The 14750-nt window shown below is 38.7% G+C and overlaps 1 protein-coding gene across 3 annotated transcripts in view; it reads right to left on the bottom strand.

The window, feature by feature from the left end:
- Window positions 1–14750, bottom strand: part of lsamp (limbic system associated membrane protein) — a 690614-nt gene that overhangs the window by 201420 nt on the left and 474444 nt on the right. For 2 of the 3 annotated variants that reach the window (XM_053647175.1, XM_053647177.1), the window contains one exon: window positions 7890–7968. In XM_053647175.1, coding sequence (XP_053503150.1) covers window positions 7890–7968 — 79 coding nt within the window. Of the gene's footprint in view, window positions 1–7889; window positions 8768–14750 lie in introns of those variants that run through there. The other variant, XM_053647176.1, reaches the window with a different exon arrangement.

Here is a 14750-nt window from a genome sequence, read left to right as displayed (position 1 = left end):
TTCAGCCAGGTTATTGTAACATTTTTGGTTTTCCTAGTTTTCCATACAATGTTTCTGATTGTTTTTCACTTCATTTTTAGAAGTTGTAATTTCACATCGAGGGTGGGAAAATTCTATTAAAAAAAAAACAAACAACAAAAAAACATGCCCAATTCCAGTTTAAATCTGAATACGAAAACAGATATGAATATTTTACGCATTGCGACTTCAATCCAAATGATTCAATCCAAAGCATCCCAATTACTATTTTGTAAACATGGAATAAATTTAGTTTCAGATTTTGGTGTGAACTATGATACAACTTTGGTTTTTCCTGCTAATGCTAGCTGTGGGGCGGAAAAGTCTTTGATCTTGACGTAACAGGTCTAGCAAATTGCAAACGTCTTGTAAAGCCATTTTTACTGTCAGCTTCATAAAACCCAAAGTGTTCCCAAACGTCAGCTTTTAAAAAAAGAAAGTGCTGGTTTGACTACTTGCTGTGAATGTTACTTACTACTTGCTACTTCTGCAATGACATCGCTCCCTCTTTGGCATTTCGACCATAAACATGTATTCTTTAATCATCTGAAGTAAAAATGCTTAAATGGTTTGGAGAATTGGGTTTTAAGCAATCTCTTGGATGCAGAATCTTTTAACAAAGTATTATGATGCATCATACAAACAATTATTTCCCCTCACCCCGACTATTATGTTATTATTTTGATATATTATCTTGTTATTTCCAGGTACTATCTTTATTTCAAGAAATTATATTATGTTGTTACTTCAAAATATTATGTTGTTATTTTGTGGTATTGTCATTGTTTCAAAATATTGTCATAATTTCAAGGCATTATCTCATTATTTCAAGGTACTATCTTGTTATTTTGAGGTATTATCTCATTATTTCAAGATATCACCTTATCAGTTTGAGGTATTATGGTATCTTGTTATTTTAAAATATGTTATTTTGAGGTATTATTTTAAAATAGTATGTCATTATTTTGAGGTATTATCGCATTAATTCACGATACTATCTTACTATTTTGAGGCATTATCTTGTTATTTCAAGATAGTATGTAGTTATTTCAAGGCATTATCGCATTATTAAGATATTAAGTCATTATTCTGATTTAATATGCCATTATTTTGACCTACTAGATTCATGGCTAGATTATTTTAAATTATTATCTCAATGTTTCAGGACTATTCAGATTTAATAACTCAATTTCTAGTTAAGATTTTGATATCTTGTTATTCTTGTCATTTCTAATCTTGTCCTTTTGACTTCATCCATCAATTAAAGATTAAAATGAATCTATTGAATATTAGCGAATAATTCTTATTCTGTATGTGGTTTGTCAGATTCAGTATGGTCAGAAGAAAGTATAAAACTGTGGTAAACAACAACTACTACTACTACTAACAACAACAACAACAACAACAACAATAATAATAATAATAATAATAATAATAATAATAATAATAAAATTAGGGAGCATGGTGGTTAGTGGTTTGCACGTTCGCCTCACACCTCCAGGGTCGGGGGTTCGATTCCCACCGTGACCCTGTGTGTGCAGAGTTTGCATGTTCTCCCCGTGCTGCGGGGGTTTCCTCCGGGTGCTCCGGTTTCCTCCCCCAGTCCAAAGACATGCATGGTAGGCTGATTGGCATGTCCAAAGTGTCCGTAGTGTATGAATGGGTGTGTGAGTGTGTATGTGATTGTGCCCTGCGATGGATTGGCACCCTGTCCAGGGTGTACCCCGCCTTGTGCCCCATGCTCCCTGGGATAGGTTCCAGGTTCCCCCGTGACCGTGAAAAGGATAAAGCGGTATAGAAGATGAATGGATGGATGGATAATAAAATTAATAATATGGGGGCTCGGTGGCTTAGTGGTTAACAAATTATCCTCACACCTCCAGGGTTGGAGGTTCGATTCCTGCCGCCGCCCCGCGTGTGCGGAGTCTGCATGTTCTCCCCATGCTTCGGGGGTTTCCTCCAGGTACTCCGGTTTCCTCCCCCAGTCCAAAGACATGCGTTGTAGGCTGATTGGCATTTCCAAATTGTCCGTAGTGTATAAATGAGTGTGTGATTGTGCCCTGCGATGGGTAGGCACCCTGACCAGGGTGTCCACCTCCTCGTGCCCCGAGTCTCCTATAAGCTCCAGGCTCCCTGCGACACAGTGTAGGATAAGCCGTACAGAAAATGGACAGATAGATAATAATAAAATCACCTGAAATGGGGAGTCAGGAATTTTTTTAACACACACGCACACATTCCTTACTCCTAATTTCAGCTCTTTTTTTTATACATTGTTGGAAACAAACAACGTGTGCAGAACCATAGCATTCAGAGAACATAATTTTAGATCTTAATACACAGTACACACATGTATATAGATATATATATTCTAGCACTGTTTATGAAACCGAAGCAGACACAGGCTAGAGACAGACAGCAGGAGATTTCCACCATAGCTCGAGGCTGATGGAAAAGGGTCTAGCTGACTCCTCCAGGCCACCGTACACAACAACCCTGCCTCACACAGACTCTCATCCCTCATTTTCATCATCGCTGATGCTTCTCATGAATACAGAAACGCAGCCAGAGGCTGTGCGGGGCCTCCAAATCGAGTTTAACAAAACCTCTAAAGGTCTGGAGAATTACAATTCGCTATGTGGAGGAATGTCAAAACCTTTCAGAGAGAGAGAGAGGGATGCAGAGAGAGAGAGAGAGAGAGAGAGAGAGAGAGAGAGAGAGAGGACACTGAAACACCTCGAACCCGTCTCACACCAACTCAACAGGTTTCATTAGCCTCACAATGGCAAAGGCTAATCCTCCACAAGTAGTGCCTGAGAACTTTGATATACAGACTACCGATTAGCACTCGCTGAGGTGTTCAAGTCGCCTGCGTTTTGAATGCCAATGTGATGCAATTGTAGCGTTAGCTAAACAGAAATAAACAGTTCTCATCAAATGGATTTGTTGAATCTCAATGCTATAAAATCATCACAGGGTAAGCTAATTTTCTAAACTTGTGGAAACATGCTAACTCAGTTTGTTGTTGACAATAAGCTGAGCTTTTCAGAGGACAGATATAATTCTTTGTACTTTGATGGATTCGCATGGGAAAAAAAAGCAGCTAGAGCTAGCTAAAAACAACTATTTGTCAATTATTTTAATTGATTTTAATAAAAACAAAACTGAGATGCTTTCTTAAGTAGAATCACTTTATTTTAAATACAAAACTATATTTCCCAAAATATTTGTTTTGTGTGACGCAAGAAATGTCATGTTATAACATGTAATGTTATTTTTTCAGAAACCATCCCTACAGTGAAGCATGGTGGCGGGAGCATCGTACTGAGAGTCATCCTCGAGAGCCTCTTTTCATTAACTTTTGGTGACAGATTTGTGTTTGTGCCATATTTTTCTCCCCACTTTTTTCAAATAAACGCTTGAATGGATATTTTCTGCAAACAAACCCGAAAAGGTGATCTAGGCAAAACTTCTTTTGGGCGCTCTGCACCTGGGGTTCTCAAAAGTTTTTGCAGTAAGGGATGCCTTTAGCTTTAAAATAAATCCACAGACCCCCGAGGAACATTTTATTTGAATATGTACAATCATTTTGGATATTCTCAATAGTCAGCATAATAACTATAATAATAATAATAATAATAATAATAATAATAATAATAATAATGGGTTATGATTTCCAGAACAAAGTAAAAAACAATCATGGATGTCCTGGATGTACATCACGGATAACTCAGAGTCTATGGACTCCATTTTGAGAAGCAGTGCTCCACATGACAGGCCGCCGTTGGATAACGTTTGCAGCCGAAATGTAAATGGCATTAAACAGCGGTATACAGTAATTACAACATGAACAAGCAAAATAAAACTCAAAAAAAGATGAAAAAGATGAATGAAAGCAACATTCCAGTCAAGTGACTGTTTCACATAAGAAGGCAGCTTGCGAATGATGCGCAGATGAAAGTCCTGAGAGAGCGCTGACAGGAAGTCGGAGATTTGTGAGAAATCAAATTCTCACAAGCTCACACTTCCTTCACGCATACAAACCTGCGCACACTCGTGAGGACTCCCGAAAACCATTTAATGATACACTACAAATAAACGAACAATAATCGCTTCAAGCAAATAATCTACTCTAATCTCAGCAGCACATGATACAAGAAATTAAGACTGAAAATAGCCAAGGTGTGTGCATCAAAAGACAAGTCACTGGCTGTTCAGCAGTTCAGTGTGCAAAAATTAGCACACCCATCCCCAGGTTTTAGTCATCACAATGCCAAAGGTATACCAAACCAACGGATCATTTTTAATCTCCTTTAAGCTCTCTTTCAATAATTCTTAAAAATGACAATGTATCAACTTAATATTAAAAGGGCGTAATCACCCAACTGCAAGAATATACCGCTTATTTTCTCCATTCGTTAAAACTTAATGAAAGCTTTTTTTTTTTTTTTTTAAATCAGCCTCATAATCAGCTTCTTACAGAGCATTTGCTTTATACTTCTTGCATAACTTTCTAATTTTCCCCAGTGACATGATTTCATATTAAAGAACAACAGAGTGGCGCTCTTACGTTTAATAAATTGCATGTCTTGACAAGTGGTAGTCTGTTATTCAGACAAGATAAGATAAGTGGTAGTCTGTTATTCCTCCCCAAACACCTGGTGGCTATTTTAAAACCTTGCATATATATATGGTTAGAAATATGAAACTACAGAGCTTTCACAAGCAAAAAAAAAAAAAAGTCCAAGAGAAGACTGAAATGTGGGCGTATCGTGGAGAACCAAGCAATAAAAATTGTTAGAAAAGAACTAAAATAAATAAATAAATAAAAAGGCAGTTTTGTCATGACCCTGTCTGTATCCAGGCCTGATTTGAAGAAGGCAGTGTCTGACTTCTGGCAGAGTTCGAACAGCTATGTCAAGAAGAAACGTGCAAAGTTTGGCAAATTTTGCAGAGTTTGAGCAGACAGTAAGAATGTAGAGGTCAGTGTTAGAAGGAATCAGAAGCTCTTGATGAGTGGGACCAAATTACATAAAATGGGGAGATTTGCGGGGGATGCATGTTTTTCAAAGGACAGAGGAAACTGGACACCCCAAAAGAAACCTGGACATGGCGATCGACCCAAGTACCCTGAACCAGTTTTTGTTCTTAGTGGTAATGAAGGAACATCTTTAAAACCCAACCAACACATTGTGCTATAATTGGATTTCTTCTTCATCCTGTCCTGAAGGAATTGAACAAACCTAGTTGAGAAAAAACGATCATATTCCTCATAAAGGAGTCCTGCGAACAAACATCGTGCTGTTATGGAAGACCTACAATCTGTCAGACGACAATGTAATGAGAATCACCTCACTGCCAGAAGTCATGCCAGGCGTTGTTATCTCCAGTCCTCGGGGTGGAGATCCATGTGCTCGGCGCACGTTTAAGTATTTAACAGCTGTCCGCTCGCCTCGTCCTGCTCTAACGATCGTTATCAAGTTCTTCATGAGCTCTGTCTGACGTGTCAGAAGATATTTACATTAAGTAACTCAAGGTTTCGGTTAGGGTTCGGGGTAAAGTTAGAGTTTGTACATGTCTTCAATTCTAATGAGATGAAATTCAGTCTTGCTTGTTGTAATTCAGTCGAAATTCTCATGCCTTGGGTTAAAGTACACAACTCTCACCATGACTTAACCATGCCCTCATTAGACCCAATGACTTTACTGGAATGGCAATTTGGGAGGGGAAAAAAATAACATGATGTGACATAAAAATCGCACAGCTAAGAATACCTCATTTGTTTTTCATCGTACAAGCAAAAATCCCAGCTAAAATAATAGTGGGCTAGGTCTTTACAGCTACAAATGTAATATCATTAGCTAACTGTGGCTAATAACAAACTAAAAAAAAACAAAAACAAATGTTAGGCCTCTAAATAATCGTTAACGTGAAAACAAACAAACAAAGAAAGGCGTGACCAGTGGTTGCTCGGGTGGTTGTTCGGTGTGGTCATTGGGGACAGGAAGTAGTTTGCTTCTGTTTCAGCTAGCAAAACTCGCTTGTTCCTCGTCATTGGACAAACTTTTTCAAATTTCCCAGAGATGTTGTAGTGGGCGTTCTGCTATTATTCAAACTAGCTTATCACAAGAAGATTTAACAATCAGTTTCGCATAATATGATGTCAATTGTAACTTTACTGATAATGAATAATAATAATAATAATAATAATAATAATAAGAGGAATGTCTTAGCCATGAGAAAATAGAGTAGTGGTGTGGAGAAAGGATATTGGTTTAAAAAAAAGATTTAACTCAAAAAATCTAAAGTTGTAACAGTTTTCCAAATTTCAAAATGCACAGCGGTGAATCTGCAAGTCTAAACGTGTCGTTCGCAGTGTGATTTGCAGTTCTGAATTTGTGCTTCTGAACGTAAAATGTAAAAAATAATAAAAACTCACCCACCCACCAACTACAGATTCATTAAACAACAACAACAACAACAAGCTATTAAAAAATAGGCACATTATTTAAACATGGACAAGAATATTTTGTCTATTTATAAGAGTCAAAGATGTTTTTAGGGCAAAACACTTCGGTTGCATCAAGTGATTTTTCACAACAATCAAACAAAAAAGATATTGTAATCAGTGGATCGCTAATATTCTTAAACTGCTTTGTTCGTTGTAATTTATGAATGCAAATGAGGCGTCTAGTAATTAAATATGTATACACTTGCATACTTAATACAACCAAAACTCTTTTGATGTCTTGTGAAGTTTTGAAGTCAGAATTTAATTATTTATTTCTCACTGAAAACGCTCTCGAGAGAAAGACGTTCGGAGCACAGTTTCCTGGGAAATCTGCTTTACATTTTTCATTCTTTAATCAAGAAAACACCGTACTTTGTTTTAATTAAAAAAATAAAATAATAAAAAAAAAACTAACAGAAATCCAATAATTGTAAACAATTTGGGGAAATTCACTGTCGTTTTAAAAAAAATTTCATGACTGCATCTAAAACCTGAGAATTTTGCTGCTGAGTGTAGAAAAACTCTGATTGGAAAGAAAACGCTTTGAAGAATACAAAGCGGTTTAAGGTGTTTACACTCTAGTAAGCGCTGTGATGCGATCGTGAAGAGGGTGGCGCTTAAGTGTTCTTCAAAGTCGAATATGTAGGTTTCAGATAATATGGTGGTCGTGATAAACGCAAACAAACAGTGAAATAAACATGTTTCTGTGACGCAACTTAATCAAAAAAAATCTTGAATAAAATGACCGAAATTGTCATTTCTACATGCAGTGTCTCACCTTTGTTTCTGAACCTTATTTAAATCATCATTAGATTCCAGATGAATTTATTGATAGGAGAAATAACTTTGATAATGGTGAGGTGTGGTTTCTAGTGCTGAAATAAAATTTAATGCAAAAGAAAATCACTGGATTTAAATTCTAAAAAATAATAAATAAATAAATAAATAAATAAATAAATAAATGCACCATGCTGTCCATAGCACCATTTGGATATTTGGATGGCAGATGGCATTATCATGCTCTTCTGATTTTTTATATTTATTTGTGAACCACTTCTTCCTCGCAGCAGGAGAACAGCTGATGAAGTGCATGCAGATTAACCCCGAAGACAAGCTGCCAATATGCAGCAGAAAGCCTCACAACTCTAAAAAATTTACACGCGCATTTATTTTCCTCGCTTTATTTTTATTTTTCAAGCATCTGGGAGATTTTTTTTTATGGTCTCCAGTATTAGAATGCATGACTGGAATTATGCGTAAAATAGTTTAAAAGATCAAACATGCGTGGAGTCGCAAGCGCAAAAGTTGCACCCGCGCGCGCGCGCGCGCATGCACACACACTCTCTCTCTCTCCTCTTACCTGATGACGGCTGTGTCTCCCTGGCGCACGGTGATGTTGTCCGTCGCGCGCTGAACGTCCACGCTCCGTGCGGGAAAGCCTGCGGGCAGAAGAACACACAGCAGTCGGAACAGGGTCGCGTGCAAGTGGCACCAGCAGCACGCGTTCCTCCGCACCGACATCACGGCACACAACACGCGGCGATAGATCCAAGAGAAAGACAGAGAAGAGAAGAGGAGGGGAAAAAAGTATGTGCGTGCTCAAAATAAAGGTGATGAAAAGCGCTCGAGTAGCTTTGCAAAGCGTCCCGAAACTGTTTCCTAAAAATTTCTCTCACTTTTGCGCGCGGATTCGCTCTGAAAAAAAACGCGAGTTCGGGGGTACAAAAAATAAACACAGGAGCCGCAGAGATCCGGTCCGTGATGATGCGCCGCTCGCTGCGCGAGGAGGCACAGCCTGAGTGGATTCGGAGCGCGCGCTCTCTCTCTCCGCGGTCTGTGCGCGCGCTCCCGCTGCACCGCTATACATCGCTGCTGCCGCTCGCGCTGCAGCCGCTGCTGATGGTGCTGCCCCCCTGCGCGAGCGCGCGGTTGGCACGCTTTCCCGGTCGTCACGGCAACGGGATACTCACGCGCGCGCCTTCGCAAACCCCGCCTTTATGCAAATGAATGCAAACAAACAAGCAAACACGGCTTGATGCAAATATGCTGAGAAATATTGCAATAAAAGAGAAACCTTTCACATACTAAATAGTAAGTAATGAAGTCATGCCTTTATGCAAATGAGTGAAAAAAACCCTGAGTTTATGCAAATAAGTGAAAAAGCAGACGTTTATGTAAATCAGTAAAGAATACATGCCTTTATGCAAATAAGTAGAAGACTCCGCCTCCATGCAAATGGAGGACAAACACATGAACACCAAACGAGAAATGAAAACCACGCCTATATGCAAATGAATGAAAAGCACACCTTTATGCAAACGAGTAACGAAAACCATGCATATATGCTAATTAATGAAAATCACACCTTTATATTAATGCATAAAAAACAGTCATTTATGCAAATGAGCAAATAAAACCCCACCTTTATGCAAATGAGTTTTTTAAAAAAGCAAACAAACAAGCAAACACGGCTTGAGGCAAATATGCTGAGAAATATTGCAATAAAAGAGAAACCTTTTACATACTAAATACTAAGTAATGAAAACATGCCTTTATGCAAATAAGTGAAAAAACCAGATTTTATGCAAATAAGTGAAAAAGCAGACATTTATGTAAATCAGTGAAGAAAACATGCCTTTATGCAAATATAGTGGAAGACTCCACCTCTATGCAAATAGTAGGCAAACCCTACCTTTATGCAACTAAGTGACAAAAGCATGGGCAATGAAAACCATGCCTATATGCAAATGAATGAAAAGTATACCTTTATTAACATAATGTCTAAAAAAAAGCACTCCTTTATGCAAACGAGCAAATAAAACCCCAACTTTATGCACATGAGTGAAAAAAACAAACAAACAAACTCCTTTTGCTGCAAATATACTGAAAATGCACACCTTTATGTTAATGCATAAAAAAGCACTTCTTTATGCAGATGAGTGGAAAAGCAAACCTTTATGCTAACAAAGCATTTAAATAGCAACAGTTTATGAGAAACTTTCATTTTATAAATACCAATTTACATATTTAAACAATTTTCACTTTAACTATTAAGTCAGCTTATTATTTCATTGGAAAGATTTTGCAAACAGTTATTTTATCTATATGTCTGTAATTATAATTCATTACATTTTAATTAATTATAAAGAAACTCATCTGAAGAAAAGATTTTAATATCAGGACATTGTTCCATAGTTCATACTTAAATAATTAAGCAGATCCAGTCAAATATTTCATCTTATTTCTAAATCAATTCTCCATGTACTCAGTAAGCAAGTTGGATTGTAACCGTGACAACAATCAGGGGCGCTATAATAGCTCCATCACAAAAATTGTGCCATTTATAATCCAAGGTTACATTTTACTGCATACGTTTATTTGTAGCGTTAGCGTTGGTGTTTACAACTTCCATAATGCAACAGGAACTAACTAGCTTCACGGACGTTCCATGTTTTATATTTCCTACTTATCCTTTAATGGCAGAATGTTGCATTTTATGATATGAAACGTTGAAAGCAGGGCTGTTTTGTGGCGCTGGAGCTCCTTTTGTGTATTGCTTCTCTGTGCAATCATTAAGCACACAACTAATAAGGAATTAGGGATTATCTTTAAAAAAAAAAACAATAACAATGTGCTCAGAGTTTATGAATGCACTGTGTCGCGTTAGCCAACTGTGACGAGCTGCGTCTTTAGAAAACTTCAATTAGACTCCATGAATAGACTAATGACACAGTACTAGAAGCCACAGTTATTAACACACACACCAAACTCACCCACACGCAGATTTATAATACTCTTTTTATGAGGTTTTCCTTTTGAACAGTGTATTACTGTAGTTAAATAGTTCTACCGAACTGTCTAAATTCCTCACACTTTCAATAGTATTCTCTTCCCAGGCCCGAACCTGGCATATCTGCACACTTGTTCATTAGCTCTCCTAAAACAAATTAATTTTATGTCCTAATAACTCACGGTTTATGAAACAGGCCTACGTTTTACTGCTGTCCCCTAAACCAACGAAGCAAACAGCAATTAAAGAAGGGCGTTATGTTTGTTCAGGGTCTAATGGTTTCGCAGGTCTCTTCCTGTACCTAAACAAATGATCTCTCAAGAAGAGCAACAATCAAGGGGATTAGAAATCCATGTAGGGCAGGAGAGAATTGTGCACGCGCTGCAGGATGGAGCAGGCTGCGACTTGGAGCTCTGTCGGTTTGTTGTTCAGGATTTTGAGAGGTTTTTTGGATGATTGGTGCAGCCATAAATGCTGACTTTTGCTGCGGCTTTTTACAAATTTTTTTTACTACTTGTATTGGCAAAACTGCAATTGAACGAAATAGTTTTGCGCAGTCTTTCACAGTGATGTTTATTGGTCAATGAGACCTACTCGAAGAGGGCTTTGGCTGAATGTTTGTTGTGATGATGTCACATGACGCGTCTCGGCCCAAATCTGCGGTCATTTTGAGAAATTGCAAGCTCCTCCAAATATTGCGGAGTTTGCTCGATTCTGCGTTTGTTTCTGCGATTGCAAAAATCGAGAAATCCTGGAGGGACTGACTGTTGTTGTCAAGTCCGGTGCCAATATGTTAAACGGTGCCACAGAGCACATTTGGGTTTTATTGATCGACATGTTTGCCGCAAATGAACGCCTGTCACATCCCACGTCCTTTCCCCTTCGGTGAATTTGGCAAAACAAAGAAAAATCCAGCTTAAAAATACCAGAAAAGCTTTTATTATTAAAGACTTCTATAGCAGTAAACTCCCGATGAATAGTGTGTAAACACTGTATATATTTCTTAGTTTTCTACCTGCACGGTTTTAGACACATTTATACATTTTACTGATATCATTTATGATGAATACCGATTTCTGACGGTTCCTGTTCCAGCATTCGTTCTCATACGCTATGGGTTCAATAGTAACAGTTCACTCACAGGGACTTGTACGGTGGACAAGGTAAGGAGACGTTTATTTAAACATTTACGGAAGGAGTCTCCAGTGTCAGCGCTTTGTGAAGCTGTAACTTTTCCAATATCTTACACTTTGTGGTTTCTCGATAAAATGACAAGCTGTGTTTTTCTTTGTTTTAACTTCAAGAGAAATAGAGAAAGAGAGCAAGAGAGAGAGAGAGCAAGAGAGAGAGAGAGAGAGAGAGAGAGAGAACCACTGCTTATAGCTGTTATAATCTAAGTGAGAACAGGAACAGACTTGTTTTTCTTGGTAAATTGCACTAGTATGACAGGAATAAAAAACATTTTTGGATGTGCTGTTATAGGAAAATAAACAACTTCAGGATGGTGACTCAGTAAGTACGCCATTTAAAGGAACAGTTGATGTGTGCATCGCTCTTTGTGACAGGTCCTTTTTCAGCACAGTCACATAATGACCGCAACAGCAGGATACTCTGCTGACACATCAGGTAAACCCAAAGCCAGCTTAAGTTTGAAAAATAAAAAGCACGACGTTCGTCATTAAATTGTAGACCGAGCATCACATTAAATGCACTGTCTATTGGTTAGCATGATCTTAACTGTATAATGGTTTTGGGGTATCTTGGATATATTTTGGGGTAGAACTGAGCTGTCTTGCTTTGGGGTTAAACTTAGGTTTAGGAGGTAGAGGAGATCAGCTTTTTCACGTCATAATTTTGTGTTGTTGAATTCTGCATTCTGATTGGTCAGCAGGTGTTGATTAATTTTCTATAACAGCAGGGCAGGGTTATATTAATGTGCTTCTTCGAATACGTTATCAGTTCTATACTAACAGCTCGTTCACAGGGACTTGTACACGTATTATGTAAGTGAGAACCTGATGGTTATTAAATAAATAAATTGTCTTTGTTGGCAAATTGCTGTGGTACAAAAGGAAGAAAAACATATTGTACATGCTGTGGAAACTCAGTGACTCAGATTCATCACACCACCCTATCGTTTATTTTCCTATAACAGCACGACGCTGAGTGGAATTAATACAACTTTCCAATTTATTATTATTATTTTTTTCTATTTGACTTCATTTGATTTGGTGTTCTGCTCTTTTGAGTTTATCCTTGGTTTTCAGTTTTGGCAAAAGGAATGATTATGAAAGGTTGGAGATAGTTATAACAGCCAAGTGGTGGACCTGCAAGTAATTAAAGGATTTTGAACTGATATCATTTAAATACTGTACCATTTTTTCTTACTAGTGGTACTTAATGAACATTGGTGAAACCTTAGCAACTAAAGGTTCTGTTGCTGTAAATTATATATTTTCTTGTGCTCTTCATTGTTTCTCTAAGGGTAAACAAACTTTTGCACACTACTTTCATATACATTGATCAGCCATAACATTAAAACCACTGACAGGTGACGTGAATAACACTGATTATCTCATTACTGTGGCACCTGTCAAGGGGTGGGATATATTAGGCAGCAAGTGAACAGTCAGTTCTTGAAGTTGATGCTTTGGAAGCAGGAAAAATGGATGATTTTGACAAGGGCCAAATTGTGAAGTCTAGACTGGGTCAGAGCATCTCCAAAACAGCAGGACTTGTGGGGTCTTCCCAGTACGCAGTGGTTAGTACCTACCAAAAGTGGTCCAAGGAAGGACAACCGGTGAACCGGTGACAGAGTCATGTGTGCCCAAAGCTCACTGATGCCCGTGCAGAGCGAAAGCTAGTCAGTCTGGTCTGATCCCACAGAACAGCTGCTGTAGCACAAATTGCTGAAAAAGTTAATGCTGCCTATGATAGAAAGGAGTCAGAACACACAGCTTGCTGTGCATGCGGCTGTGTAGCCGCAGACTGGTCAGAGTGCCCATGCTGACCCCTGTCCACCATGGAAAGCTCTTATAATGGGTACGTGAGCATCAGAACTGGACCATGGAGCAATAGAAGAAGGTGGCCTGATCTGAGGAATCACAATTTCTTTTACATCATGTGGAGGCCAGGTGTGTGTGTGTGTGTGTTGCTTACCTGAGGAAGAGATGCACCAGGATGCACTATGGGCAGAAGGTGAGCCGGTGGAGGCAGTGTGATGCTCTGGACAATGTTCTGCTGGGAGACCTTGGGTCCTGTATTCATGTGGATTCTGTGACACGTACCACCTACCTAAACATTGTTGCAGACCATGTACACTAGTTCATGGCAACGGTGTTCCCTAACAGAAGTGTCCTCTTTCAGCACGATAATGTGCCCTGCCACATTGCAATAATTGTTCAGGAACGGTTTGAGGAACATGACAAAGAGTTCAAGGTGTTGACTCGACCTCCAAATTCCCCAGATCTCAATCCGATCGAGAGTTTGACCGGACGTGCTGGACAAACTAGTCCGATCCATGGAGGCCCCACCTCGCAATTTACAGGACTTAAAGGATCTGCTGCTAACGTCTCGGTGCCAGATACCACAGCACACCTTCAGAGGTCTTGTGGAGAAGGGTCAGAGGGGGATCTACACAATATTAGGCAGGTGGTTTTAATGTTATGGCTGATCGGTGTATATAGCAGTGAAAAATGCCTTGATTGAAATGAAATTTTGAAACAAATGCCATATAAGTCAGAGAAATTGTGTTCAATTTGTAAACTGAAGGACTGTTAATAACGAAAAACTATTAGAATTAGCATGAAAAGTTATGCTCATGGATTTTTACGAATATTTTATATATAAAATCAAATAAATTCCAAGAAAAGTGCAGCCAGTGACATGAATAAACATGGTGCACCTAAAACCACGCTGAAAATAAGTTGGTGCACCTAAAACAACACTGAAATATAGCATGTCTTGTGTATGCAGAGGAAATAAACATGAACAGAAAGTAAACACAAAGTATGATTCTTCCTCGATCTTTAGCATTTGCGCATAAAGGTTACAGAGATGATCTGAGCAATAAATATTTGGTAATTGAAATGAACTGAAGATCGAGAAATGCCTGGCCTATGTCTCAGTAAGACTGTGTAGGCAGGAGGAAGGTTAAAGCGCCACGAAAACATCTGTACTCCTGGCACTTGCAACAGTTTGCATTCACAGCGTCTGTAGACAACACGGCAAAGTGTCAGAAATGCGTATGAGGTAAAAGGATGAGAGAACAGATGGGATTTGCCTGCATTTTCTCATAGCCTCTAAGCTGACTACACTCGCAATTCTGCACTGTTTTGTGCCATTCACAGAGAGGCTGGAGAGGGCACTCCAAGGATGCAAGCCCAGAGATTGGAAATCAGCTTTGGCGCAGGTGCTTTTTCTCCACATGAG

The sequence above is a fragment of the Ictalurus furcatus genome, chromosome 17 (genome assembly GCF_023375685.1).
Source record: "Ictalurus furcatus strain D&B chromosome 17, Billie_1.0, whole genome shotgun sequence".
In the NCBI taxonomy this organism is placed as follows: domain Eukaryota; kingdom Metazoa; phylum Chordata; class Actinopteri; order Siluriformes; family Ictaluridae; genus Ictalurus; species Ictalurus furcatus.
The sequence above is the reverse complement of the archived record's forward strand: the minus strand, read 5'-3'. Positions and strand labels throughout refer to the sequence as shown.